Source organism: Mobula hypostoma, chromosome 17 (genome assembly GCF_963921235.1).
Source record: "Mobula hypostoma chromosome 17, sMobHyp1.1, whole genome shotgun sequence".
Lineage (NCBI taxonomy): Eukaryota > Metazoa > Chordata > Chondrichthyes > Myliobatiformes > Myliobatidae > Mobula > Mobula hypostoma.
The window spans coordinates 47638587-47666321 of NC_086113.1; the positions used below are offsets into that span (position 1 = coordinate 47638587).

At 40.2% G+C, this 27735-nt stretch overlaps 1 protein-coding gene across 3 annotated transcripts; it reads right to left on the minus strand.

Annotated features, from left to right (window-relative positions):
- Positions 1–82: 82 nt before the first annotated feature.
- mrs2 (magnesium transporter MRS2) lies at positions 83–27735 on the minus strand. Of its 3 annotated transcripts, none has more exons than XM_063069876.1 (11): positions 27205–27735; positions 25793–25875; positions 25678–25714; positions 24960–25072; positions 19400–19573; positions 13759–13889; positions 9424–9540; positions 7586–7738; positions 3984–4101; positions 3429–3542; positions 83–1193 (listed from the first exon to the last, which is right to left on the minus strand). In XM_063069876.1, exons 1-11 carry the CDS (start codon positions 27413–27415, stop codon positions 1122–1124), a joined length of 1323 nt encoding a protein of 440 aa, XP_062925946.1. In that variant the 5' UTR covers positions 27416–27735; the 3' UTR covers positions 83–1121. The 3 variants fall into 3 exon arrangements, 2 of the variants coding, with proteins under 2 accessions (XP_062925946.1, XP_062925947.1); XM_063069877.1 differs by having other exon boundaries at positions 25793–25943; positions 27205–27267; XR_010020771.1 differs by lacking the exon at positions 83–1193 and having other exon boundaries at positions 3513–3542; positions 3984–4156.

The following is a 27735-nucleotide window of genomic DNA, read 5'->3' on the forward strand; positions in this document are numbered from 1 at the left end:
TCGAAGATCAGTAATGAGAAGACAGAATTAAAATAATTCACAAAGGCACTGAAATTGAGTTAGAGGATTTTATTCCCTCTGCCCCAGCATAAATATACTCTGGCCTGAAATCAGCTGCCTAAATGTGTGAGGGAAGTTGATTTAGCATTAACCTTTGAAAGGGAATTGGATAAGTACTTGATAGAGAAGTCTGGCTGCAGGAAAAGAGATAACAGAAATAACTGCTGATACGCTATCACAGAAACAATGATCTGAAAGGCCTCCTTCTGTGTTGCATTAATGCACGGCCTTGAGATGGCATGCCCCGTCCACCCAAAATGACACAAAACCTCAAAAGCGGTTCATTAATCCATACTTTATGAATTTGTAAACATTTCCATTACTGACCGAGTATTGTTTATGTGGCCTGTGTTCTTCTACAGAGTGGCATGAAAACATTTTCTTGCACTGGTTTGCAGTTTGTTTAGTCATTCTTCAAGATTTAAAACTCTATTAACTGCAGTGGGTTTACCCAAATCCACTAACATCAACTTCCTAATCCCTTATGCTACAGAGCCAAATGATAAATGGAAACTATTATTTTCTTAGTAGGATGGAATAAATTAAGATGTGGGAATGGGAATGATAATATTTCCTAAAGCCAACAATTGACAACTCCACTATTTTTTTTGTAATACTAGAGTGCAAATCATCTATCTGTACTCTTAGCTAAGAGGTTCCAAAGTCCACTACCACAAGTTATCGTGATATAATAAATAAGAATGTCGACATAATTTTATCCATAATTAGTGGAATGCATGGCTACAGGAAGCATTAAGCCAACCATATGTAGACAATGCATTACTATTGCTTTTGTGTAATTAATTGTTTTGTCTCTCATACTTCCAACATTCAAAGACTTCTAAACTCTAATGTAATATGATGATGGAGACAGGTTGGAAATTTTTCACACTGTTGACATGTATGTATTAACTCAGAATATTGGTAGTTAAATCCGCAATATGAACATAATTTATTTACTAAGTTGAACTGCTATTCACGAGTTGTGCTGGATTACGCCTCTAGTCTGGTTCTACCGGGCTTAGCTTCCAGAGTTCATCATCGATGTGTTGACTTGACGTCTATAATTTTGAACCATGCCTCATGTCAGCTTTACCACCCAGCAGTTGCGATCTTTTCAAGATAGACGGCATCTAGAACAACAAAGGTGGCTTCTGATTAGTTGATAAGCGGGCAGTTTAAATCCACCTTTTTCATTTGCTTACAAAGGCACAAAACCTAAGGTGGTCACAATTAAATTAGTAATGTGTAGTTAAATAATCAAACCTTTATATACCATGGGAACTGAGTGGCTTGGTGCATTATTGGTGGTTGTCCATCATGTCCAACAGTGGCAGGAAACCTGTACAAGTTTCTAAACAGGAAGCCATTGCACTGGGGCAGCTCCACTCTCGACTTCATATGTACAGGACAAGTGGTATGAAGAAGCGTTACAGGCTGGGGTTGCACTGGATAACCAAGACGATCTCTATCCCTTGCCATGGCCTCCGCTCTCCATGAAATATTGCAATACAGCCTTCCTGGCTGTTGGCTCTCACTGTCAATCCCATCCCTCCAGTCCACTGGAGCTCTGCATGCTAGGATAGGCATGTCCCTACCTCACCAGGTATGAGGCCACCGGCTGTCCTCACCTGGTTCAACCCGCCTGTTGAGTGCTTTACTGGGGTGTGGCTGCTGTTACATGCAAACAGCTACTTGGAGCCACAGGTGGGAGCCGAGTATCTGGTGGGGACCAAAGGCGAGTGAACTGTTTCAAATGGACATGGCAAACTCCTTCACCAGAGGAGCTACCCTCCCTGGACACCCCATAGTCACTGGGTAGATAATTATTATAATCAAGGACACGACCCACCCAGCCAACACACTTTTCGTCCCTCTTCCCTCCGGGAGAAGGCTCAGGAGCTTGAAGACTAGTACTGCCAGATTTGGGAACAGCTTCTTTCCAACTGTGATAAGACTGCTGAACGGATCCTGACCCGGATCTGGGCTGTACCCTCCAAATATACGGACCTGCCTCTCGGTTTTTTTGCACTACCTCACTTCCCCTTTTCCATTTTCTATTTATGATTTATAATTTAAATTTTTAATATTTACTATCGATTTGTACTCCAGGGAGCGTGAAGCGCAGAATCAAATATCGCTGTGATGATTGTACGTTCCAGTACCAATTGTTTGGTGACAATAAAGTATAAAGTATAAAAATATATTGTTGACATATCCTCAATTTAATTTGGTGAAGGACAATCCATAATTTAGACACCCAGAACAGTGTCAATGAGAATAGCAGTCTACTCTATTTCTGTAAGGAAGGGCTGGGGTTTTCACTGATCCTTGGGGACATGTAAAAAAGCACCTTAACCTGATGCCGACAACTTGAAAGTACTCAGTTATAACATGAAGATGTGCAAATTCTCAGTGTTATAACATTCACATCAGAGAACGTAATCATATCTAAATAAATCTTAGGCTGGAAATAACAAAATGAAAATGTAGTTGACTTAGATACATCAAATGAGACCATCATCAAAAACTGCTGATGTAGATTTCAATACGTAGTGCACTACTAGCATCACGTGATCTCCAGTGGCTCACTAACGCAACTCGCCCCATTCTCATTGGCAGCTAAGCTTGGCCAATAAATGCTGATCTTGTTAGTGGTTCCATACCCAACAATAAATATCAAAAACACTCCAAAAGTAGGAAGTTACAATTTTTGACACTGCAACTTATTGATTACCCGAGAATGCAGGTACATTTGAATGCTCTCACTTCAATTATACTTTTGCAAAAATGATTGCACCAGGCATTAACATTCTGTTTAGCAGTTTCTGTACAATTGACATATTGAAATACACCAGGTGAAGGGAATGCTAGAGACTGATTCAATAGTGAATTTCAATAGGAAAACACACTTATGCTGCACTTTCAAGCAAAGAATTGCTTTAGAGCTAGGACTAGAGTGCACAGCCTCAGAATAGAGGGAACATCCCATTAGACCAGAGATGAAGAGGAATTTCTTTAGCTAGAGGCTGGCAAGCCTGTGGAGCTCGTTGCCACATATGGCTATACGGTCTCCGGGTATATTTACAACAGAGGTCGATAGCTTCTTAATTAGTAAGGGCATCAAATGTTATGGGGAGAAGACAGGAGAATGGGGTTGAGAGAGATGATAAATCAGCTATGATAGAATGGTGGAGCAGACCTGAAAGCCAAATAGCTTGAATCTGCTCCTGTATCTTTGGTCTTATGGAATTTGTAGTTTTTGAGAAAGGGAGGTCTGGTAGAATGGCTAGCTCCCAAACTGACGGAACGCTGACAGTGAGCTGAAAGATCTCCTCCTGGAATGAAACGATAGAACTGAGGCATACCGATGGGGGTGCTGGAGGCTCCAGGTGCTGGCCCAGAAACGATAGAAGGCGTCGCCACATTAGTCCGCTCCCTAGAAACATTATTCCTGTTATCAACCAGAAGAACCTGGGGTCCTGAAAGTGTACAATAGAAAATTGCTCTGATGAAAACATTTGCAGTCTCTTGTGTCTTCATTAAATCCTGCTCTTGCTTTCTACAAGTGCTGCCTGACTTGCTGTGTTTCTAGCATTTTTTGCTTTTATTTATAATAGAGACAATTGTTCCCAGAATGAACTTAAAATGCAGACTGACCAGGCTAGAAACTAAGATTTCTTAAATATTTGTAAGGCAGAAGTAAAAGCCTTAGCATCTTCCTCTTCAGAGTTAGTCCTACAAATCCACTGCAAATTCTCAGACGTGATTACAGGAAGGAAAGAATGCCCATATTACACCCAACTCTCTGATCTGTCGGCAATGTCACACTGAATGAAAATTAACCTGGCTGGGTGGTAACATTGTGACTCTCCACAGCCGCCCATTCCTGTTTATTGGTGATGTCATCAAATCAGTCTCACCTCTTCAAAGGAGGATTCCAAATTCATGCCAAAGGCAACTCCAACAATTCCAAAAAGAGAAACTGAAAATGTTCCCATTGTCAGCTGGAGGTTCAAGCGCATCATCACATTACGATGGCTGCAGAAAACCAAAATTAATAGTGCACACCCACTGATTCCGACAGGAGCAAGTTCTACAGTAAAACACACACAGTGGCATCAGGTTGTTGGCAGTCTTTTTTTTTAAACAGGTTTTTCAATTCAGCTATTCAAAAATTTGAAACCAAGCCTTATGCTTTAAGAAAGCAATACATTACCACTCAACTTAAGAACTGATCATAAACATACGTAATTTTTTTTTGTTTTAAAACCAACATCTGTAACCCAAGAACTTTGCAGAAGTGGAAGGAGGGAAAACGAGAGCTGAAAAGGAGACACGAGGACTGGTGTGAGGTGAAGGAGAGGGAGAGGTGTGGGGGCAGACATGACCAAGGGAGGGGTTGAGAGATGGCATTGACCAAGTGTTTGCTCCAAGAAGAGGGCTGGAAATGAGCATCAGAAATACCTTATTTCATGATTCGTGTAACTGATGGCAAAAGCAGTGCTGGTGAGGAAAGCTGAAGAGATGCAAAAATATCACCAGTATCCAAGGAGAGTGGGGTATAACAGAGGTTAAAAAGGGCTGGAGATTGATAGCTAGGAGGGCCATTTTGTTGAAGTGGAAGGATACAACGGCTCCCACTTTGTCACAATGGTTCTCTCAAGTGATGCAATGTCTTAGTTTGGAGAAAATTAGAAGTCGAACCTTTGAACCTATGTTTGATTTTGAGAAAAGATGGGGTTCATTTGCTCATTATTATCATTTGAGTTAATTGATGGATTCTCCACGATCTAATTGTAAATTTTTTTGGTACATTTTTTTTGCTGGCGGTTTGATGTTTATCTTTAGAAGCTTTATATATGACGCATGGCTCTGGGGTTGAACACCTAATGGGATTTTTATTTTTCCCCACTTTTCTTGCTTAGTAGGGGTTTTTTTTTTACATCACAAAATTTTTTCAATCTTTATATAATTTTTTTTTCTTGAGACATTGTAAGTGTTGTTTACTTCGATGTACTCGTGTTTATTTTGAAAAATAATAAAAAGATTTGAAAAGAAAAGAAAAAGGGCTGGAGAGGTTAACTTCACATCACCTGCCCATCATTGAAATGTTCCCACAACCAATGGATTCAATTTCAAGGACTCTTCATCTCACGTTCTTGATATTTATTAATTAATATATTGTTTCTTCTTTTTGCATTTGCACAGTTTGTTGTCTTCTGCAAGTCCCTAGTTAGGCAGTAATTCATTGATTCTGTTAAAATTACTATTCTACAGATTTGCTGAGTATGTCCACAAGAAAATGAATCTCAGGTAGTATATGGTGACATATACATACTTTGAAAATAAATTCACTTTTAACTTTGAAGTTCAGTGCAACAATCAGCTACTTTTGGTAGATATACTAACTCAATATTATAGTTACTGACCCACTATGTTTCCATAAAGTTTTGATGAATTCTTATTTTAGTTATTCTGTAACACAGATATGTAAACAGAGCAAAAGCCTTTTATTATGTTTAAATTTTCAATTTAAAATCACATAAGCACGCAATTGACAACACTCTAGCCATTAAGTTTCTCTTAAAAAAATTACTTTTGGAAATTTTCATCCAAATCCTTTACTTTATTTGCAAACTCCTACTCACAAATGTTCTATGTGAAATAGTATTTAGGATAGCAAATTAGTTTAGTAATACCAGTGAGAGGTGGGGATGGAGGGCTGCTCGGTATTGGTGTATTATTGTCACATGTACCAAGATACAGTGAAAAGCTCATCTTCCATATTGTTTATACAGATCAAATCATTACACAACACATTGAGCTACAATAAGGGAAAACAATAACAATGTAGAATAGAGAGTAAAATCTACTGAGAAAGTTCAGTGTCAGTTAACAAGCAAGATCACAATGAGGTACTGTAAATAGTGAGGCCAAGAATCTTATTCTACAAGAGGTCTACTCTAACAGAGGGATAGAAGCTGTCCTTTATTCTGGTGGTATGAGTTTTCAGGCTTTTGTATCTTCTGCTTGATGGGAGAGGGGAGAAGAGAGAATGTCTGGTGTGGGTTGGGCCTTTGATTATGCTGGCTGCCTCACTGAGGCAGTGAGAAGTACCTGTATTGACAGAGTCAACAGAGTGGAGGCTGGTTCCTGTGATGTGCTCTTTTCCTGATTAGCTGTCTGTGACCAGTGATGTTAACAAAGGATTGGTGCTGGGCCCTGTGATGTTTGTGATGTACATCGACTGCTTGGGGATGAATGTAGGAGGGATAATAAGCTTGCAGATGATATGAAGATTGGTGTGTCGTTAAATCGTGAGGAAGTTGTCCAGGGCTACAGGATATAAATCATCTGGAAAGTTGGGTGGAGCAATATCAAAGGGAATTTATTCCTGATGAACCTAGGGACTCATAGATAGGGGTACATCCATAGATCGCTGAAAGTGACAGTACTGATGGATAAGGTGTTGAAGAAAGCATACAGTTTGCTTGCCATCATGTGCCATGGTAGAGCTGGAACATCATTTTACAGCTTTATAAAACATTGGTGAAATCACACCTGCAGTATTCTGTTCACCATCTTGTAGGAAGAATGGGATCGTACGGGAGAGGGTGCAGAGAGACTGGCCAGATTGTTGTCAGCACTCGAGCAGTTTGGTTATAAGGATTGCATAGTGTGGGTGTGTTTCCCCAGGGCAAAGAAGGCTGAGGTTTATAAAAAACATGAGGGGCATAGATAGGGTAGATAGGTAATACTCACCTTCACATGACATGGGGTATATATGACAAGAAGGCGTTGGTTTAAGATAGGACTTGCGGAGATTTGAGGGGTATTGCTTTCATACAGAGCATAGTTGGGCTCTGGAACTCATGGCCAAAGAAGTGCTGGATACAGCAGATGCTTTCAGGACATTTCAGAAGTCCATTCATTATGTGCCATGTCGTATGACATAGGCGATTGTGGTCTTTCCATGACCGCGATTGTTCTCGGCAAATGTTTTCGACAGAATCGGTTTGCCATTGCCCCGAACTGGGCAGCATTTTACAAGATGGGTGACTCCAGCCACTATCAATACCCTTCAGAGATTGTCTGCCTGGCGTTAGTGGTCGTATAACCAGTACTTGTAATATGTACTGGCTGCTCATACGACCATCCACCACCTGCTCCTGTGGCTTCATGTGACCCTGATTGGGTGGGGGGGGGGTTAAGCAGATGCTACAGCTTGCCCAAGGGTGAGCTGCAGGCTAGTGGCTGGGGTGGGGTGGGAAAGGAGAACCTTACAGCTACTTTGGTAAAGATGCATCTCTACCCCGCCACCCAATCTCAGAGGCAAGGTGCTTAAATTGCCATGGCATAGAAGGCTTTGGACCCACTGCAGGTAAATAGAACTGGGTAGGTACGACAGGTCACATGGACAAAGAGGGCAAAATGTGCTGTATGACAATATGACTCTAAAATTGGTAAGATACCAATAATCTTGCAAAACAGAATTAGGGGAGGGTTGCTAATATTAACCAACCTGTCCAAGTTGATAAAAATGATGCTTTCGGAATCATCTATTAACACCTTCAGCTCCCGTGTGGTATTGGCTAGGTCTTCCGCCTGTCGGTAGTAATTTTCAAGGAGGAGTTCCATCTCTTCTGTGAGATCAATTCCCGTACTACTTTGGTCACTGCAAACCAAGGAATTACCAGTTTAACACAAGTCCTTGATTCAAAAGCATTGCAAACTTTCTATGATCACATCCATGAGATAAATCTTTTAACAAAGTAGCTTTCAGATAGTAGTATAAATATTTTCAGACATGTTGCTTAATGCAAACCTCTCGAAACACTGCAGTAATCATTTTCTCAAAGATAAGTATCGCTATTGTAGAGGAGTTATTTATAAGATTATTTGCCAAGTTTTGTATCCAAATCTCGGGTTTTGAATTAACTCAAGTATGGTAATGGTTTCAGACTGCATGGGGTAATCACACATGCCTACAATACGATAAACTCCAAGTCTAAGCTTGGTTTCATTTGTCACAACTCCAAACTCAAGGTAGTGACAACTTCAAATTGCTTTAATCGTTGTAGGAGCTGCTCCTGACCTGTCACTTGGATGTCACTAAAAGTATGAAAAATTTAAAAACGAACCGAGGTTTAGTAAACAAAAGGTTTAATTACATCCCTGTGCCAAAGCAAGAATGATTTCAATACACCATCGAACTATTAAGTGAAAGAAAAAAAAGATACTGGAATTCTGAAATAAAAAACAGAAAATGCTGGAAACACTCAGCAGGTCAGGCATCATTTGTGGAGAGAGAAAGAGTTAAGGCTGATGATGAACCTTCAGTAAATTTAGGAAAAGTTAGAAAGCTGGTGTAAGTTGCCAGGATGAGAGAAGAGGCTGTGGGGGCGAAGAAAACAAAATGGAAGATCTGTGGTTGAGTGGAGACCGGCAGAGAATGGATGTGACATGGTGGTGTTGATGGAAAGAAGTTGTTTCAGATAAGTGAATAACGAAGCCTGTGTCCATAGGCATTGCAAATAGAAAACAAAAAGACCTCAATTACCAGATGAGGGGAGTGAATAAAAATAAATAAATAAATGCTGGTAACTTGAGACACAAGATTAAAATTAATGTTTATCTGACGGCAGATTCTTTTATGTTCTCTCCATCCCTATCCTCTCTGCAAATTAAAAAAAAACTTGATCTCTACTGCTCTTTCTATGGATGCTGCTAAACCACTCAGTTCTTATTAAACATATTAACCTGGACAGCAGGAACTAGACTGAGTTGCCGTATTGTTTAGCTCTCCTGCCTGCTAGTAATAATTCTGAGGTGAACCATAGTGGAATTCTACCCTAGCCACAAATCCAAATATTTCCAAACCTATTCCTGTAGAGATTAGCAGTTTAGAAAATCTACCTTCTTAAGCAGAAGCTCTTTTGCAATTCCACATATTGTATGGCTTGTTGCTTGGGTTTAGAGCAAAGGATTTTCTGTTTTTACCTCACAGCAAAATAAAACTGATGTCTACGCTTGCTTCACTGTTGAATGAATGGGGAGGGAGGGAACGTTGACTCAGACCATGAGAGGCCTGCGTCGGGCATTTTCATGCCTTACAAGGCGCAGATTGGAAGTCTGTGTGGGGCGCCACTCCTCACACAGACTCTAGAGCAATGTGTGGTTAAGTGCCTTGCTCAAGGACACAAACACGCTGCCACAGCTGGGGCTCGAACTAGCGACCTTCAGATCACTAGATGAATGCCTTAACCACTTGGCCACGTGCCCACATAAATGAATAATGCAGGCTTATTTATACAAGAGACTGGGAACATGGTTAAAAAATAAGCAAAGCTCTACACATACAAGACATGATTCTCACTCCATCTGGAGAGACAAAGTTCTTTTAGCAACTTCTCTTCATCTAGAATCTCTAGTAACGCCTCCTTGAAGACCTTGATATCCGTTTCCAAGCCAGACAAGCTTTGAAATAGAAAATATGAAAATTACTTATACAAATGCATCACAAACTATGAACTAACAGTTTGCACATATTTTCTAGCAACTTTTATTATGTGTACATCACAATTTATTTTATTTATGTAAATGCTGTACTTCTACTCACTATCAGGGATGATAATTGTAGATAAGAGCAGTCTTTAACCTTTATTTCCAGTTCAGTTGGCTCAGACCAAGCACCACAGCAGATCTAGCACTTTGCAGTTCCAAGGGTCAACCTTGACCTCCTTTTCTTATTCTCCCTGTAACTACATGGGCTTCCTCTGCACATTTTGATTTCCTCCCATATCCCAATGATGGGTGGGCTGCTATAGGACACGGTAGGTCAATGTGGGAAGAATGGTAGAAACTAGTGGGGTTGATGGGGATGTGATTTATATAAATGGGGGCTTTGATGATGGGCACAGGCTCGGTAGGCTGAATTGTCCAGTTCCATGCTGCATGATGACATAACGTAGATCCACATTACAACAGAGAAGGGTCGGAGATGGCACCTGGAAATTCCATGAGCTTGAGCTTTCATGTAATGTTCACCCCAGATCTAAGTTAATATATTTATCAGTCTGTAAATTTCATGCATGCATTAATTAACTGCAACTTAGTCTGAAATACAAGGTCAGCTGTTGATACACTTCTAATGACAATACATTTATAAAATAATTTTCACTGTTAAGAAAACTGGGTAGTGGTCAATGGGACTTATTCTAGCTGGAAGTCTATGACTAGTGGTGTTACACCACCAATAACCAACAGGGTTCTGTATTGGCACTTCTGCTCTTTGTGATATATAAAGTGACCTTGCAGATGGTACATAGATTGGCAGAGTTGTGGATAGCATAAAAGATTGGCAAAGAACAAAGGAAGATATAGATCAGTTGCAGATATGGGCAGAGAAATGGCAGATGGAGTTTAACCCAGCCATTTTGAAGTATGCTCTTTGGGTGATCAAACGTAAGGAGATAGAACACTATTAATAGCAAGACCCTTCACAGTGTTGATGAGCAAAGGGTTCTCGGTTCCAAGTTCACAGCTCTCCGAAAGTTCCTTTACAGGTTGATGGATGTTTAAGGCAGTAAATGGCATTTTTGTCTTTATCAGTAATCAATAAATTGAGTTCAAGGGTCAGTAAGTTATGTGCAGCTTTAAAAAACTCAAAGTTAGGCTGTATCTTAAGTACTGCATTCAGTTCTGACCATTGCATCGAAGGAAATATTCTGAGGCTTTGGGCAGGGTGCAGAAGAGATTTACCAAGATGCTGCCTGAATTAAAGGCAATGTGCTATAAGGAGAGGTTGGAAAACTTGAGATGTTGTCTCCAACGGTGGAGGCTGATTGTAAATCTGATAGAGGTGTACAAGATTATGAGAGGTAAACACAAAATACTGTGCAGATGCCAGGGTCAAAGCAACACGCACAACACACTGGAGGAACTCAGCAGGTTGGGCAGCATCCGTGGAAACGGACAGTCAATGTTTTGGGCCGAGACCCTTCATCAGGACTGACGAAGGGTTTTGGCCCGAAACGTTGACTGTCCGTTTCCACGGATGCTGCCCGATCTGCTGAGTTCCTCCAGCGTGTTGTGCGTGTTGCCAAGATTATGAGAGGCATAGGTAGAGTAGACGGCCTGTAACTATTTCCCCAGGATTGAAATGTCTAATACCAAAGGACATGCATTTAAGGTGAGAGGGGTTAAGTTCAAAGAAAATATGTGAAACAATTTTTAAAAAGTACATAGAGTAGAGATTGCCTGTAGTGATGGTGGAGGCAAATATAATATGTAAGGGGCTTTTAGATAGAGCTGTGAAAGCACAGGAAATGGAAGGATATTGAATTTGTATAGGTGTGATGGATATTCACTTTTTATTGTTTTGCTATGCCCACTTTCTGAACATAGCATTTGCCACTCATAAGAAGAAACAACTGTAGTACATTTCCAACTAACAGTTTGTCTAGTTTCTGGTCATAAATGGAAGTCAGTCTTCAGTTCTTAACATGTAAATGGCAAGCAGTAATCAGCTTGAAGTTAAAAACACAGCCTTGCAAACAAGCTTTGTATGTAAGAGCAGATGCTAGTCACTGCACCTGCTTTATTACTGGTCTAGATGTAATGCAAGGTTGTTCAATTTGGGTTTGAGTTGGGAAATGTTTATGATAGAAACCCTCTGAGAATTTGGGAATGTTTAAGGCAGAAATTCTCTGAGTTTTAAATGTTTTAAGGATGTGTAAATTTAAACATGTATCACTGAAAATAAATAAACTGTGTTTTAATTCAGTCACAAATAAGAGAAAATCTGCAGATGTTGGAAATCCAAGCAACACACACAAAATGCTGGAGGAACTCAGTGGGCCAGGCAGCATCTATGGAAAAGAGTACAGTTGACATTTTGGACTGAGACCCTTGAAGTGTGTTTTAAAGTACTTTGTCAGCTGTAAATATCTTCTCCTTTGTAGAGAGAGGGGACCCCACAATTAATATTATGATCACTGCCTCCTAAGGGTTCCTTTACATTGAGCTTCCTAATAACACCCAATCTAAGATAGCTTTTCCCCACATGGGTTCAAGCACAAGCTGCTCTAAAAAGCCGTCTTGTAGGCTTTTTAAAGTACTTTGTCAGCTGTAAATATCTTCTCCTTTGTAGAGAGAGGGGACCCCACAATTAATATTATGATCACTGCCTCCTAAGGGTTCCTTTACATTGAGCTTCCTAATAACACCCAATCTAAGATAGCTTTTCCCCACATGGGTTCAAGCACAAGCTGCTCTAAAAAGCCGTCTTGTAGGCATTTAACAAATTCCCTCTCTTGCGAACCGACACCAACCTGATTTTCCCAATCCCCTGGCATATTGAAGTCCCCCATTACAATTGGGACATTATCCTTATTACATGCACTTTCCAGCTCTCTTTGCAATCTCAACCCTACATCTTGGCTACTATTTGGAGGCCTACATATGACTCCCATAATGTTTTTTTTTTCACCCTTGCAGTTTAACTCAAGTGCATACCAGGGACAGTTTACAGTAGTCAATCTGACTGACTATTCGCATGCCTGTGGTAACCAGGACACCGTGTAGTCACAGGGAAGGTATGCAAGTGTCATAGAAAGCATCTGAGGACAGGGTTGAACCTGACTGTCCAGTACCATGAAGCAACAGCTCTTCTAGCTATGTTGTTTGGTTCTGTGCAGAGTTTAGGAGAAACCCAAACCAGGACATATTAAAGTAGAAGTACTGGTTGAGAAGGTGTTCAGAGTGCATTTGGGATGTTTTCCTTTAGTGACTGAGGCACAGTTAACAAGAACAGAAAGGTCACGCTAGGACACACAAAACATTAGTCCATAGCTCGAGTACTGTGTACAGTGCTGTTGAGCATACTCGAGGATAAATGCAATAGCGAGTAGGAGGGACTTATGAAGATGCTGCCAGGTCCATAGAACTATAACCATGAATGCAACTGTTTAGAGTGAAGCCATTTTCTTTGCAACAAAGACCAAAGGGAGGGTTAACTAAGGTCTGTAAAATTATGTGAGGCCTGGTCAGGGTAATCAGAGAGGACTAAGCTTTCCTGACAGAGAGGACAAAACAAGATGGCATGCAAGTTGGTTGGTAGGAGGATAAGGAGGAGGGCGAGGGAGGAAATCTTTTTACTCAGTGAAACACAAAGGTCCGGGACTCAATAATTTAAAGGACAACGGATGCAGAAACCTTCACTTTTAGGTAGTTCATGGATTAAGCTTTTTAAGAGTTGTCATCTACAAAGATGAGAGTTTGGTCATACTGAGCAGTCCACTTTTGGTGTTCTTGGACACGATGGGTCAAATGGCCACATTCAGTGCTAAACATCAGCTTTATCTGGAACATGTACATCAAAGCACACAGTGAAGTGTGTTGTATTGCGTCAATGACCAACGCATTCTAAGGTCTGTGTTGAGGGCGGCCTGCAAGTGTTGCCACACTTCCGGTGCAACATAACATGCCTATGCCTCACTGTATATCTTTGGAATGTGGGAGGAAACCAGAGCACCCGGAGGAAACCTACGCAGCCACAGCGGGAATGCACAAACCCCTTATTGACAGCGACGAGACTCAAACACTGATTGGTGATCACTGGTGCTGTAAAGTGACTGCGCTAACTGCGGCGCTATAAACGTCAATGTTTCTGTTTAGCCATTGGTTTACTCTTACTTTTTGTTGCCTTGAAGTAAAATGTGAAGCTTGCTTCGATCAACTGACATCTGTTTGGGATTGACCAGAGCTTCTAATGTCTCTAATATCTGAGGCTGCAACTCATTTAGACTTGCTTGCAGAGCATTAATCTGGATAATACACAACGTTCATCTTTAAGTAAAATGGACACATACTACCTGATAAATATCCAACATTCGATCATGTACTTACCACAAGACTTTAATAAGCCAAATATGACACAAAATGTTGAGGAATATGGATATCATACACATAGATATTTTCAGCAAAACAGAGCAAAATGTATACTAATGTAGTTAAATGCAAGGTAGTTATCTTTGGATTGAAAAAGGGCAAGAGGAAATTTTTCAATAAGGAAATGAAGATCCATGGGACTTCGTATCCAGCGGACCGGAATTATGTTGTAACTCTGAACATGACCACAAGTAGGTCATGCTATCCCTAAGCATCCTCAGTCATTGTAGTAGAGAAAAAATAAAAATTTTGAAACTTTAATCCAAAATATTACTCTATTTACAAGCCATCTGGAAATCTGAAATGAAACCCTTTCACCACAAGGCAAAAGTGTATTTGATTAAATTAAACACAGCATTTGAATTAGCACTAATAGATCCAATTAATTAAGAGAGAGATTACATTGGAAGTGAGGAAAATGCATTAGCATGACATTAAACACTGTAGGTCAGCCAGCTGAATCTTGATGATTTTTGACTGTAGACACAGTTTCATATCACCACAAGCAAATCTTCTGCAGTTTTGCCAAAAGCAAATGCAGAGGCATGGTAAAATATTTCCAATAGCTAAGGTGTAATGGTAATGAGTACTGGGTGTTCTAGGAATTACTTGATTTCCTTGTTAGCTCTACAGAAAACTATCACATGATCAAGTTAAATTTTACAATTGTGGGCAATCAACAGGAAGATTTTGGAACTGAATCTCATGGAATCTGGGTAAATATCTGGGTAGCATTGGAGAATTTGCTTACTCTACCATTCAACAAGGTCACAATCTAGGATATCCTACTTTCCTGCCTGATTTTCATAACTCATAGCTCCCCTCAGATTGAAAGCCCGCCCGGAATATAACAAATCAGTCTCCACTGCCCCCTAGGGTACATAATCACAAAGATTTGTGGCCTTCAGAAGGAATTCTTCCTCATCTAAATTGAGATTCTAAATTGGAGAAAGACCAGTTTTTATGGTATCAGAAAAGATCTTGCAAGTATAGATTGGGATAGGTTGTTCACTGGCAAAGGTGTTCTTGGTAAGTTGGAGGTGTTCAGAAGTGAAACTCTGAGACACAGGGTTTGCCTGTCCCTGTTAGAATAAAAGGCAAGACTAAGAGGTTTAGGGAACCTTGGTGTTTGAGAGATATTGAGGCCCTGGTTAAGTAGGAGTTAAGTATAGACAATAATGACCAAATCAGGTACTTGAAGAGTATAAGAAATGCAAATTAACACGTGAGGAAAATCAGGAGAGCTTAAAAAAAAGGCAGGGGGCTGCACTAGCATAGAATGTGAAGGAGAATCCTAAGGGCTTCTACAGCTACATTAAGATCAAAAGGATAGTAAGGGACAAATTGGACCTCTTGAAGATCAGTGTGGTTATCTATGCATGAAGCTGAAAGAGATGGGACAGATGTTAAAATGATTTTTTTTTGTATCTGTATTTACTCAGGAGATGGATATAGTCTATAGATGTGAGGCAAAACGGTGGTGAGGTCATGAACTGTATATAGGCTACAGAGGAGGAGGTGTTTGCTGATTTGTGGTGAATTAGGGTGAATAAATCCCCAGGGCTTGACAAAGTGATCCCTTGGACCTTGTGGGGGGCTAGTGCAGAAATTGCAGGGGCCCTAGCAGAGGTATTTATAATGCCCCTTGCCATGGGTGAAGTGCCAGGGGAGTGGAGGAGAGCTAATATTGTTCCATTGTTTAAGACAGGCTCAAAGAATAAGCTGGGAAATTCTAGGCCAGTAAGCCTGACATCAGTAGTAGATAAGTTATTGGAAGTTTTTCTAAGGAGTTGGATATTTAGGTATTGGGATAGACAGGGACTGATTAGGGACAGCCATCATGGCTTTGTGCATGGTAGGTCGTGTCCAACCATTCCTTGGAGATTTTTAAAGAGATTAACAGGAAAGTTTGGGCCTACCCCGGGGTTCAGATCTGAGGACACAATTTTGGTTCAGATTGTTGTTAGTCACTTCAATGGTTTGCATGATTCGTTTTGTTTTCTCTCCTGTGTATGGGGTGTTGATCTTTTATTTCTCTTTTTATTTGTGATTTTTCTTTATTTGGGTTCCTTTGGGTTTCTTGCTTTGTGGCTACCTGTGAGCAAGCAAATCTCAAGGTTGCATAACTTATACATTCTTTGGTAATAAATGTACTTTGAATTTGAAATTGATGAAAGAAAGGCAGTGGATGATGTCTACATAGACTTTAACAAGGCATTTGACAAAGTCCCGCATGGGAAGCAGGTCAAGAAGGTTAAGTCATTGTTATTCAAAATGAGGTAATAAATAGGCTTTGTGGGAGAAGCCAGAGAGTGGTAGTAGATGGTTGCCTCTTTGACTGGAGGCCTGTGACTAGTTGTGTACTGCAGGGATCGGTGCTGGGGCCTTTGTTTTTTGTCATCTATACCAATGATCTGGATGATAATGTGGTAAACTGGATCAGCAAATTTGCAGATGACACCCTGATTCGGAGTGTAGTGGATAGCAAAAAAAACTATCAAAGCTTGCAGTTGGATCTTTACCAGCCGGAAAAAAAAATAGTAGATAGAATTTAATCACAACAAGAGAAAATCTGCAGATGAAGGAAATCCAAGCATCTAATGCTGGAGGAACTCAGCAGGCCAGGCAGCATCTACAGAAAAGAGTATAGTTGATGTTTTGGGCCGAAACCAGAATTTAATGCAAACAAGTGTGAAGTGTTGCACTCTGGATGGACAAGCTATGGTAGGACTTGCAGGAGAATGATAGGCTACTGAAGAGAGCAGTAGAATAGAGGGATCAAGGAATACAGATCCACAATTCCTTGAATTTAGCGTCACAGGTAGATAGAGTCGTAAAGAGAGTTTTTTAAAAACCCATTGGCCTTTATAAGTCAATGTATTGAGTTCGGATGTTCGGTTGAAGTTGTATAAAACATTGGTGAGACCTACTTTGGAGCATTTCAGTCTCACCTATTTACAAGAAAGATGTCAATAAAACTGAAAGAATGCAGTGAAAATTTACAAGGATGTTGCTGGGACTTGAGGACCTGAGTTAGAGAAAGGTTGAACAGATTAGGACTATTTCTTGAAGCATAGGAGAATAAGGGGAGATTTGATAGAAGCATACAAAATTATGAGGGGTATAACTAGCAGGCTTCTTTCCACTTGGGTTGAGTGAGCCAAGAACTAAGAGGTCATAGGTGAAAGGTGAGACTGAAATGCTTAAGGCGAAAATGAGGGGGAAACTTCACCCAGAGGGTGGAACGAGCTGCCAGCAGAAGTAGTGGATGTGGGTTCAATTTCAGCATTTAAGAGCTGTTTGGGTAAATGCATGGATGAGTGGGATATTGAGGTTTATGGTCCAGCAGAGGTCGATGGGACTATGAAGAATAATAGTTTGTCATGGAGTAGGTGGGCAGAAGTGTTCTGTATTGTAGTGCTCTCTATGACTCTATCAGTCTTCAACAGATGACCCTTTATTAGAAACATAGAAAACCTACAGCACAATACAGGCCCTTCGGCCCACAAAGCTGTGCCGAACATGTCCTTACCTTAGAACTACCTAGGGTTACCTATAGCCCTCTATTTTTCTAAGCTCCATGTATCCATCCAGGAGTCTCTTAAAAGACTCTATCGTTTCCGCCTCCACCGGCAGCCCATTCCACGCCCTCACCACTCTCTGCGTAAAAAACTTACCCCTGACATCTCCTCTGTACCTACTTCCAAGCACCTTAAAACTATGCCCTTTCGTGCTCGCCATTTCAACCCTGGGAAAAAGCCTCTGACTATCCACATGATCAATGCCTCTCATTATCTCATTATCTTGTACACCTGAAATTTTGCCTACTAGCTTTAGATTTTCTTCACGAGGAAGTATTCTCTTTGTATCTATCTTCTAACGTCTTGCAGAATGTCAAATGCTTCAATACAATCATCCCTTCTTCTAAATTCCAATTTGTATGGACTCAAACTGCCAACATTTCCTCAACATATTCACCTCAAATTCAGCCTGGTGAACCTTTCCTAATTGCCTCTAGTGTAAATACATCTCTTCTTAAAGCAAGACCACTAAAACTTTCAATTAATTTACAATTGCAACAAGGCTTCCTAACTTTTTAACCTTAACTGTTCTGGCTTTTATATTGAAATATAGCCCTACTAATTTTATTTTGGTAGCGTTGACGGCTTTAAATTTGAAATTCAGTTGGAGCATGTTGGGGGAATCGGGGGGTAACCATTTTGTTTTTGGTGGAATTTTTCAGTCAGACTGAAGTACATATATACAACCCTGTGTTGTCTTTCTTTTGTTTACACTATCAAAATCATCAACTGCAAGTATTATTATATCTCTTAAAGGAGAACACTATCTGAGCAATATTTTGTGTTAATATTATTGAGTTTATTCCTGATTATTGTATAGTGTTTGACCAGCATTGGTAATTTAAGAAATGCTTAATAATATCTTCTTGCATACTTTAAAACTTAGTTTACTCAGGTTGAGTATAATGTTTGTATAGACCAATTTACATGCAAGTCTAGCTTCAAATATTCCTAATTTCTTATGAATGTGTGATTTAATCAGAAGTTGCATTAAGTCTGGCCTCTCTCAGTTTTACTCTGCTCAGTTATATGTGTGAGTGCTGTCCAATAAAGCACCTGAAGCTTGGACTCTATATCCTGGCTCCCGTGTTCAATTGAGTAGAGTTTGGTTTACTGCTGAACTGTGTGCTTCCTACTTCACACACACAGAGGGCAGTACACTAATCCCCTTTCAATAAAAACTTTCAGTTTGCCTTCCTAATTACCTGCTGTACCTCCATGCTTTCATACCGCATAATGTAGGACACCTAGATTGCTCTGTACAATAAATTTCTATTGTCTCTCTTCATTTAACCAACATTTTCCATTGTATGTCCCTTGTACACAACTTCACATTTTCCCGCATTTGCCTAACCTATCTATATTGCAATATGTCCTCCTCAGAATTTACCTCCCCACCTATCTTTGTACTGTCTGTAATTGCATATACAATGCAGTCAGTTCCTTTGGCCCGAGTCAATAGTAAAGATTATAAACTGTTAAAGACCTAGCATTAATTCTTATGGCACTCCACCAGCTACAGTTTGCTGACCAATCTGAAAAATGATCCATTTATTTTGATTCTCTGTTTTCTGTTAATTAGCCCAATCCTCTATCAATGCCAACATACTGCTCAAATTTCCACAAATTACGGGGAACAAAAAAATTCATTAAAGTTGATGCAATAGAACACTTTGTGTGATTAAACACTCTGCTTTCTGAAACATTTATAGTTTCCCCCTGTGTGACTTCTCTCATAGACTAGCATATCAATCCCATTGATAAACATATTTTTCAGCAATATGAATAATTCCTCTGATACTAACCCGATGCTGAAGTATTGCCTCTATGGCCCGGAATTCAAAAGGCAAAGAATACGTGGCTAGTTGTCCATCTCCAGCCAATTGCGATGTCAAGTCCTTTAAAAACCAATGCTCTAGATCGGATTGATGATCATCCAGGATAAGAAGATATTCTGGAGTTATTACAGCTTTTAGGATCTGACAAAAGGGGAAAAAACATCTCATGACATTGCCAACAAGACAAGATCATTGAAGCATTTTGGTTAAAAAGTGGGAAATACTGGTCAAAAAATCATAAAAGTAGGAAACTGCCTCAGCAGTTCAGAGATCATCAGTGGAAAGAAAAAGAATTAACATTTCAGGTGGAGAACTTGTATGAGAAACCTGACAAAGAGGCTTTACCCTAAAGCATTACCTGTTTTTCTTCCCTCTGATACTATTTTTCCTGCTCAGTGTTTCTGGCATTTTTGGTTTTTTGGTGATGTTTTCCAGTATCTGCAGTTTTCTATTGTCATTTACTGGGAAACTCAGAGTTTGAATCTTCATGCTAAGATGGCACCGGTGAACCACAGTGACATGTTGTGAGCTGCTTACAAAACATCTAAATATACCTCTTCTGATTTACTCTCACTGCAATCTACAGCCTGTAAAGTGACATACTTTTGAACGAACTTAATAAACTAGTGATTTCACAACCTTCTTAAGGACTGAATAGACTTAACTCCCAAGCATGCAGGTATGACAACCTTTAAATGGACAAAGGTACATTGCCATAACTGGAAGAGAGGGAGGAGGGGAGGACTCCAACCCAGACTGAAACACCAAGAAATGAAAGTTCCTCTACCCAGCATCTTGTTAGTGAATGTCTAGTCACTGGAGAACAAGATTGAGGCCCTAAGGGCAAGATTGCTGTATCAGACGGAAATGAGGAATTGCTGTGTTCTGTGTTTCATGGAGATATGGCTCATTCCAAACACATCGGATGGGGTGATCAGACCCAAGGGCTTCTCGCTACATAGGATGGACCAAACTGCTGATTCTGAGAAGGCAAAAGTTAGGCTTCCGTATTTCATAATAAACTCCCTGTGGTGCTTGGACACAACGGTTTTGGTCTTATCACATTATTGTTCCCTTGACCTGGAACATTTAATGATTAAGTGCTGATACTTCTACTTACCAAGAGAGTTCTCTGTGATCCTGACTGTAGTTGAGATACCACCAAAAGGTTAATTAATTAGATATTAATCAGGCACTCAAGTTATTGAACGCCGCCATCACCAAACAAGAAGCAGTCCACCCCGACACATTTGAAATCACAGTTGGAGTCTTCAATCAGACTTGTTTGAAGTAATCTCTGCCAATTTTCATCAGCATGTAGCCTGCAGCACTAGGGGTCTCAACACTGCTATGCTACAATTAGGAAAGCCTAATGTTCCATGTCTGGACTGCATTTCGGGAAATCAGATCACTTGGCTGTCCTTTTCTTACCTGCATAAAGTCAGAGGTTAAAGAGCATAGCGTCAGAGGTAAGGACAACAAAGAGTTGGCAGCAGGAGGCTGAGGGGTGGCCTCCCACAGCCCCCATGACTCCGAGGCCGAAATGTGAGTATCCTTCAGGAGGGTGAACACATGGAAAGCATCTGGCCGAGATGGGGTACCTGGCCGAGTACTAAACACCTGTGCTGATCAACTGGCTGGAGTGTTCACTGTTACCTTTAAACTCTCACTTTGGCAGTCTGAGGTACCCAGCTGCTTCGTGAAGGCTTCAATTATACCGGTGCTCAAGAAGAAGGGGCAACCTGCCTCAGTGACTGTTGTCCAGTAGCATTTACACCCACTGTGATGAAGTGTTTGAGAGTTTAGTGATGAAACATACCAGCTCCTGCAACTTGGATCCACTCTAATTTGCCTACCATCACAACAGGTCCACAGCAGATGCCATTTCACTGGCTCATCACTCAACCCTGGAACATCTGGACAGCAAAGATGCACACATCTGGATGTTCTTTATCTACTACTGCTTGGGATTCAATATTATCATTCCTTCAAGACTAATCAACAAGCTTCAAGACCTTGGCCTCAATACCTCCTTGTGCAATTGGCTCCTCACTTGCAGACCCCAGTCAGTTTGGGCTGGTAACAACATCTTCTCCACAAGCACAGGTGCATAAGGCTGTATGCTTAGTCCCCTGCTCACCTCACTTTGTATTTATACCTATGAGGCTAAGCACAGCTCCAGTGCTATATTTAAGATTGCTGATGACACATCTGTCATTGGCTGAATCAAAGTTGGTAATGAATCAGCATTTTGAAGAAATAACAAGCAGGTTAGTCAAAGGAGAATTGGCTGATGTTGTGTGCTTGGATTTTCAGAAGGCCTTTGACAAGGTGCCACACATGAGGCTGCTTAACAAGTTACCTCATGGTATTACAGGGAAGATTCTAGCATGAATAAAGCAGTGGGCTGATTGACAGGAGGCAAACAGTGGGAATAAGGGGAACCTTTTCTGGTTGGCTGCCAATGACTGGTGGTGTTCCACAGGAGTCTGACTTGGGACTGATTCTACTTACATTATATGTCAATGATTTGGGTGATGGAACTGATGGCTTTGTTGCAAAGTCTACAGATGATATGAAGATAGGTGGAGGGGCAAGTAGTTTTGAGAAAGTAGAGAGGCTACAGATGGACTTGGACAGATTAGGAGAATGGGCAAAAAAATGGCAGATGCAATACAGTGTCAGGAAGTGTATGGTCTTTGGAAGAAGAAATGAAAGGGTTAATTATTTTCTAAATGGAAAGAAAATACAAAAAATGAGGCACAAAGGGACTTGGGAGTCCTTGTGCAGGATTCCCTAAAGGTTAATTTGCAGGTTGAGTCTATGGTGAAGGCGGCAAATGTAATGTTAGCATTCATTTCAAGAGGGGTAGAATATAAAAGCAAGGATGTAATGTTGAAACTTTATAAAGCACTGGTGAGGCCTCACGGAGTATTGAGAGCAGTTTTAGGCCCCTTATCTTAGAAAGGGTGTGTGGAAACTGGAGAGGGTTCAAAGGAGGTTCACAAAAACGATTCCAGGATTGAAAGGCTTATCGTATGAAGAGTGTTTGATGGCTCTGGGCCTGTATTCACTGGAATTCAGAAGAATGATGGTGACCTCAATGAAAGCTATTGAATGGTGAAAGGCCTTGATAGAGTGAATGTGGAGAGCATGTTTCTTATGGTAGGAGAGTCTAAGACCAAGGGACACAGCCTCAGAATAGAGTAGCATCTTTTAGAACAGAGATGAGGAGGAATTTCTTTAGCTAGGGAGTGGTGAATCTGTGGAATTTTTTGCCACAGGCAGCTGTGGAGGTCAAGTCTTTATGTATATTTAAGGTAGAGGTTGATAGATTATTGATTGGTCAGGGCATGAAGTGATACAGGGAGAAGGCAGGAGAATGGGGCTGAGAGGAAAATTGGATCAGCCATGATGAAATGGCAAAGCAGACTCGATGGGCCAAAATGGCCTAATTCTGCTCCTATATCTTATCTGAGGGAGACTGAAAATCTGGCGTCTCAATGAATGTCAGCAAGATCAAAGAGATGATTATTGAGTTCAGGAGGAAGAAACCAAAGGTCCATGACCCAGTCCTCATCAGGGGATCAGAGGTGGAGAGGGTTGACAACTTTAAATTCCTTAGTGTTGTAATTTCAGAGGATCTGTCTAGGGCCCAGTACCTAGGCACCATTACAAAGGAAACATGATAGTGTCTCTACTTCATTGGAAGTTTGCTAAGATTTGGTATGTCATCTAAAATTGTGACAAACTTCTATAGATGTGTGGTGGAGAGTATATTGACTGGTTGCATCACAGCCCGGTATGGAAATAGCAATGCCCTTGAATGGATAATCCTACAAAAAGTAGTGGATACAGCGCAGTCCATCATGAGTAAAACCCTCCCCACCATTGAGTTCACATACCCCTCATACAAACTCTTCTCCCTCCTGCCATCTGGCTAAAAGCACCAAAGCATTCAGGCTCTTATGACCAGACTATGTAACAGTTTCTTTCCCCGAGCCATCAGACTCCTCAATACCCAGAGCCTGGACGGACACCAACCTACTGCCCTCTACTGTGCCTATTGACTTGTTTATTACTTATTGTAATGCCTGCACTGTTTTGTGCACTTTATGCAGTCCTGGGTGGGTCTGTATTCTAGCGTAGTTCTTTTGTTGTTTTACGTAGTTCAGTGTAGTTTTTGTATTGTTTCATGTAGCACCATGGTCCTGAAAAACATTGTCTCATTTTTACTGTGTACTGTACCAGCAGTTATGGTCGAAATGACAATAAAAAGTGACTTGACTTGATCAACACAGAGTGCTGTTGCAGGAAGACAGCTTCCATTATCAAAGACTCCCACCTCCCAGGCCATTCTCTCTTCTCACTTATCCCATCAGGAAGAAGGTACAGGAGCCTCAGGACCCACATCACCAGGTTCAGGAACAGTTATTACCTCTCAACCATCAGGCTCTTGAACCAGAAGGGATAACTTCACTCACTCCGTCACTGAACTGTTCCCAGTATCTCTGGTCTCCCTTTCAAAGACTCTTCATCTCATGCTCTCGATATTGCTTACTTATATATTATTATTTTTTATCTTTTGTATTGTACGGCTTGTTGTCTTTTGCATATTGGTTGTTCGTCCACCCTGTTGGGTGCGGTCTTTCAATGATTCTATTGACTTCCTTGGATTTACTGTGTACGCTCACAAGAAAACATATCTCAGGGTTGTGTATGACACCCTAGCTATATTAGTGCTATGACTTTTGAAAACTTCAATTTACTGTTTATAATTTAAATTAAGAAGTGAAGACTGGTTCTTGCTTGATTTAATATCTGCTATATTCATATTACTCCAGAATACTCCCTTTCAGCAAGCACAAATGGCATTGCGCTCATGAGGGAGCAAATCTCATTGCCATTTACAGTCCTCCGCAAAAGTCTTCGGCAGTCTAGCTATAAATATGTGCTTATGTCTTTTGCACAGTACTGTATGTAGTTTGATAATAAATTTACTTTGAACTCTTGATAATAAATTTACTTTGAACTCTGATAGACTGTTACCATAACTATATTAATATGAAGCATTATTTCTGAGCTCAAAGTATCATTACAAATTTCACTCAGTCTATCAGATGAGATATTTAACTCAGAGCTCAAGCATTCATTTAGATGAGTTCAAAGGACTTATAGGGTCATTGAAGGAAGAACTCCGTGATATCCTGTCCAACATTTAATTGTCAACCAACATCATTAAACAGTTGATCTGATCATTATGACATTTCTCTTTATGGGTTTTGCTTCTTCCTCCAATTCCTAAAATTAGTGCACTTTAAAGGCAATTCAGTTACCTCAGTAAGATGCCTTAAAGTGGTGAAAGTCACTATATAAAATGTAAATGAAAATATATTTTTAAAAAAACTGTAGATGCTGAAAACCTGAAACAAAACCAGCAAATTCTGGAAACACACAGCAGGTTCTGAATGTTCTGACCTAAAATGTTAATTTTGTTTTTATCTTCCTGATTAAGAAGCCGTCTTACCTCCATCCTGAGGATAATGCAATTATTCCTAATATTAATACTTGTCGAATGCTGAAATCTTAAATCTCGAGCTTGAAGTCCCAATTCCTGGTATAATTCCGTCTTCTTTCGCTCTGCAGTGATAAGTATATTATGAACATAGTGTCATAAGTTTGAGACTGTTATCCACAGCAACTTAAGCAGTAGCAATTCTCTTATTACCATCTCAACCACTACTCAAAATTAATAGCTATAATGATCATCAATAATACAACTCTTTAACACGAGGAATTATGAGAAATACAACTCTTTATATTTGTTTACTCTCACTTTTGGAAACTTTGCCATATGCTCAGAAATCCTCTCTGAAACATTTCACCTCCTTAAATCCCACATCTGCTCAAGATTTTCACTACTCCTGCCACACTCTGCCCACACTGATATTTATTTCTTTGGTTTGGTGTAGATATTTATCCAACAATATTTTTTTGTTTATAAAACACTGTAAGCATCATCAGCCATTCAAAATCTACATGAATGCAAGTCGCTGCTGGTGCAACAAGCTCCCTGTTGACAAGATCGCAATAGGTGTATTACATGAAGAAGAAATAATGATGGTGAGGCAGGCAAAAGAAAGTAATTCCATGACAGGAATCCCAAATGGAATCAACATTACAAGGAGAGACACGAGACTGTAGATGCTTGAAGTTATTACATAAAGTAATTAAAACCAACTTACCAAAGAAACTTATGTTTCCTGTGCTCTCATATTTCACCTGAAAGGCAGTTACATTTTTAATGTGAGGCTCACACTTTTTCTTCAAACTTTAGAAGTATTTTTAAGAACTACTTACTACAGAAAATACAGGAACCACGCTGCCAAGGGTAGTTTGTGATGAGTCCTTGCTGAGACTATGTTGTCCATTCACTGAAGAAACTTTAAAGTTGAAAATATTAGCAAGGTTTGCTTTCAACATAAACATGCAACTGCTCTCATGCTGGTTGCTATGAATAAATAAATTGATTGAGTAACATTTGTATTGTCCTTCATTATTATTGACCTTTGTATACCATTTACAAATTGACTCTCCTCTTTCCTTACTTTACAAAATTCATTCCTATCTCAGCTGTACTTCTTTGGCCATGAACTTTTATGAAATATCTGCAGATCACAAAAGACAATGTGTAAACATATTCTTTACCTTCTGTCTATAAAACTACATTAAAGTAATTCCCTGCAAGTAATATGAACTGCAATCACTGAATGCATTTAGAAATAAAGCACAAGTTGCCAAAATTACACACAAAATGCTGGAGGAACTCAGCAAGTCAGGCAGCATCTATGAAGGGAAATGGACAGTTGACGTTTCTGGTCAAGTCCCTTCATCCTCCAGCATTCTGTGTTGTTTCACATCCCAGCATCTGCAGTGTCTCCTGTGCACAAGTTACTTGTGTAAAGATTTACAAATGGGAGAAAGTCATTCAATAAATGAGACCATGGATAAATTAAGCCAGAATTGCTCAGGGTTTTTCATCAAGCTGTCACTAAAAAGAAAACACATTCAAAATTCCTTGTTAAGTAACGTCACCCTGGAATACTGAGAAAAGTTGGGAAAGTGGTATTCCAGTGGAGAATCACAATAAATTCTCCTTGCCCCTCCATCCCTGTTTAATCTGTTAGTACTGATGAACACTTTGAAATCTCTCTCACTGTGCTCAGAGTTAAATCTGACTAGCTTGCTTCTTTTCTCCGAGTTTTAAAATGTCCTTGATTTTTGTCGCCATCAATTAATTCCAAAATCCAAAATAATTTAGGCCATTTTGTTTAATTTAAGACTCTCCACAAATACAAGTTATTGACTTAAGTTTAACTGCATTAGGGATCACAGAGTTTGATTTAACGTTAAATCTCTGGAATTTCTGAAATAGTCATTTCATACTGTATGCCTAAAAAATCACTTTCAGCAGATGTCACAGACTGTCAGCGATGAGGGACTACAGGTAAGGAGGGTGGAAGCAAATTACTTTCCCCTGACAATCACACATACACATTGCAGCCAATGAACTCCTGTCCAGTATATTAAACCCACAAAAATCAGAAACTAATTTACAGTTTATTATAATGAAACAAAATTTAGTTTCAAAGTAGCACTTGAGTTAAAAATCACGCCAAAGTTTACTAGAGCTGTAAATCATACTGCAACGAAAACAGCCCTACAAAACAACTAAGTTTCATTAAATGTACGCGTCTGTCGAAAAAACTCACAGTGCCTGCTTAATTCAGGTAGGAATAGCTGGGGTTGGTTTCCCAGAACACAAGTATGAAGTGCAGAAATATTTCCTCCACAATGCTTTGACATCTTACGGGTGAAGCCGTGTTTAAAACATCGCAATTTAGCCGGCGTGCTTTTAAGGGTGAACCCAGCTCGTTCTCGGAAGGCGTGCAGGAACGACCGAAGCACTCCGCAGATCTCCATTCGTCAGTTCCTTATTTGAAACTCCCTCGCGGCCTTCAAAACAACCAGAGTCCCCAGTGACTTTTTCCTGCAATTAAATCCAAGGATGCAGAAACACCAGAGCGATGACTGAGCCTCCTCTCCCGGAAGAAAACACCAGCAGGAGAGGATGAAGTGCGCGGATGTCTTAAAATAACTTTGCCAAAACAATAAAGGACGTCTGTCAAAGCGATTTCAATTGCTGCTTCCGGGAGACTTCTAAGTCAACCAGTTGCGGGAAGTTTCGAATGTGCCGGGTGGAATTCCAAAAGAAGGAGTCCCTAACAACACAGGAACAAGCA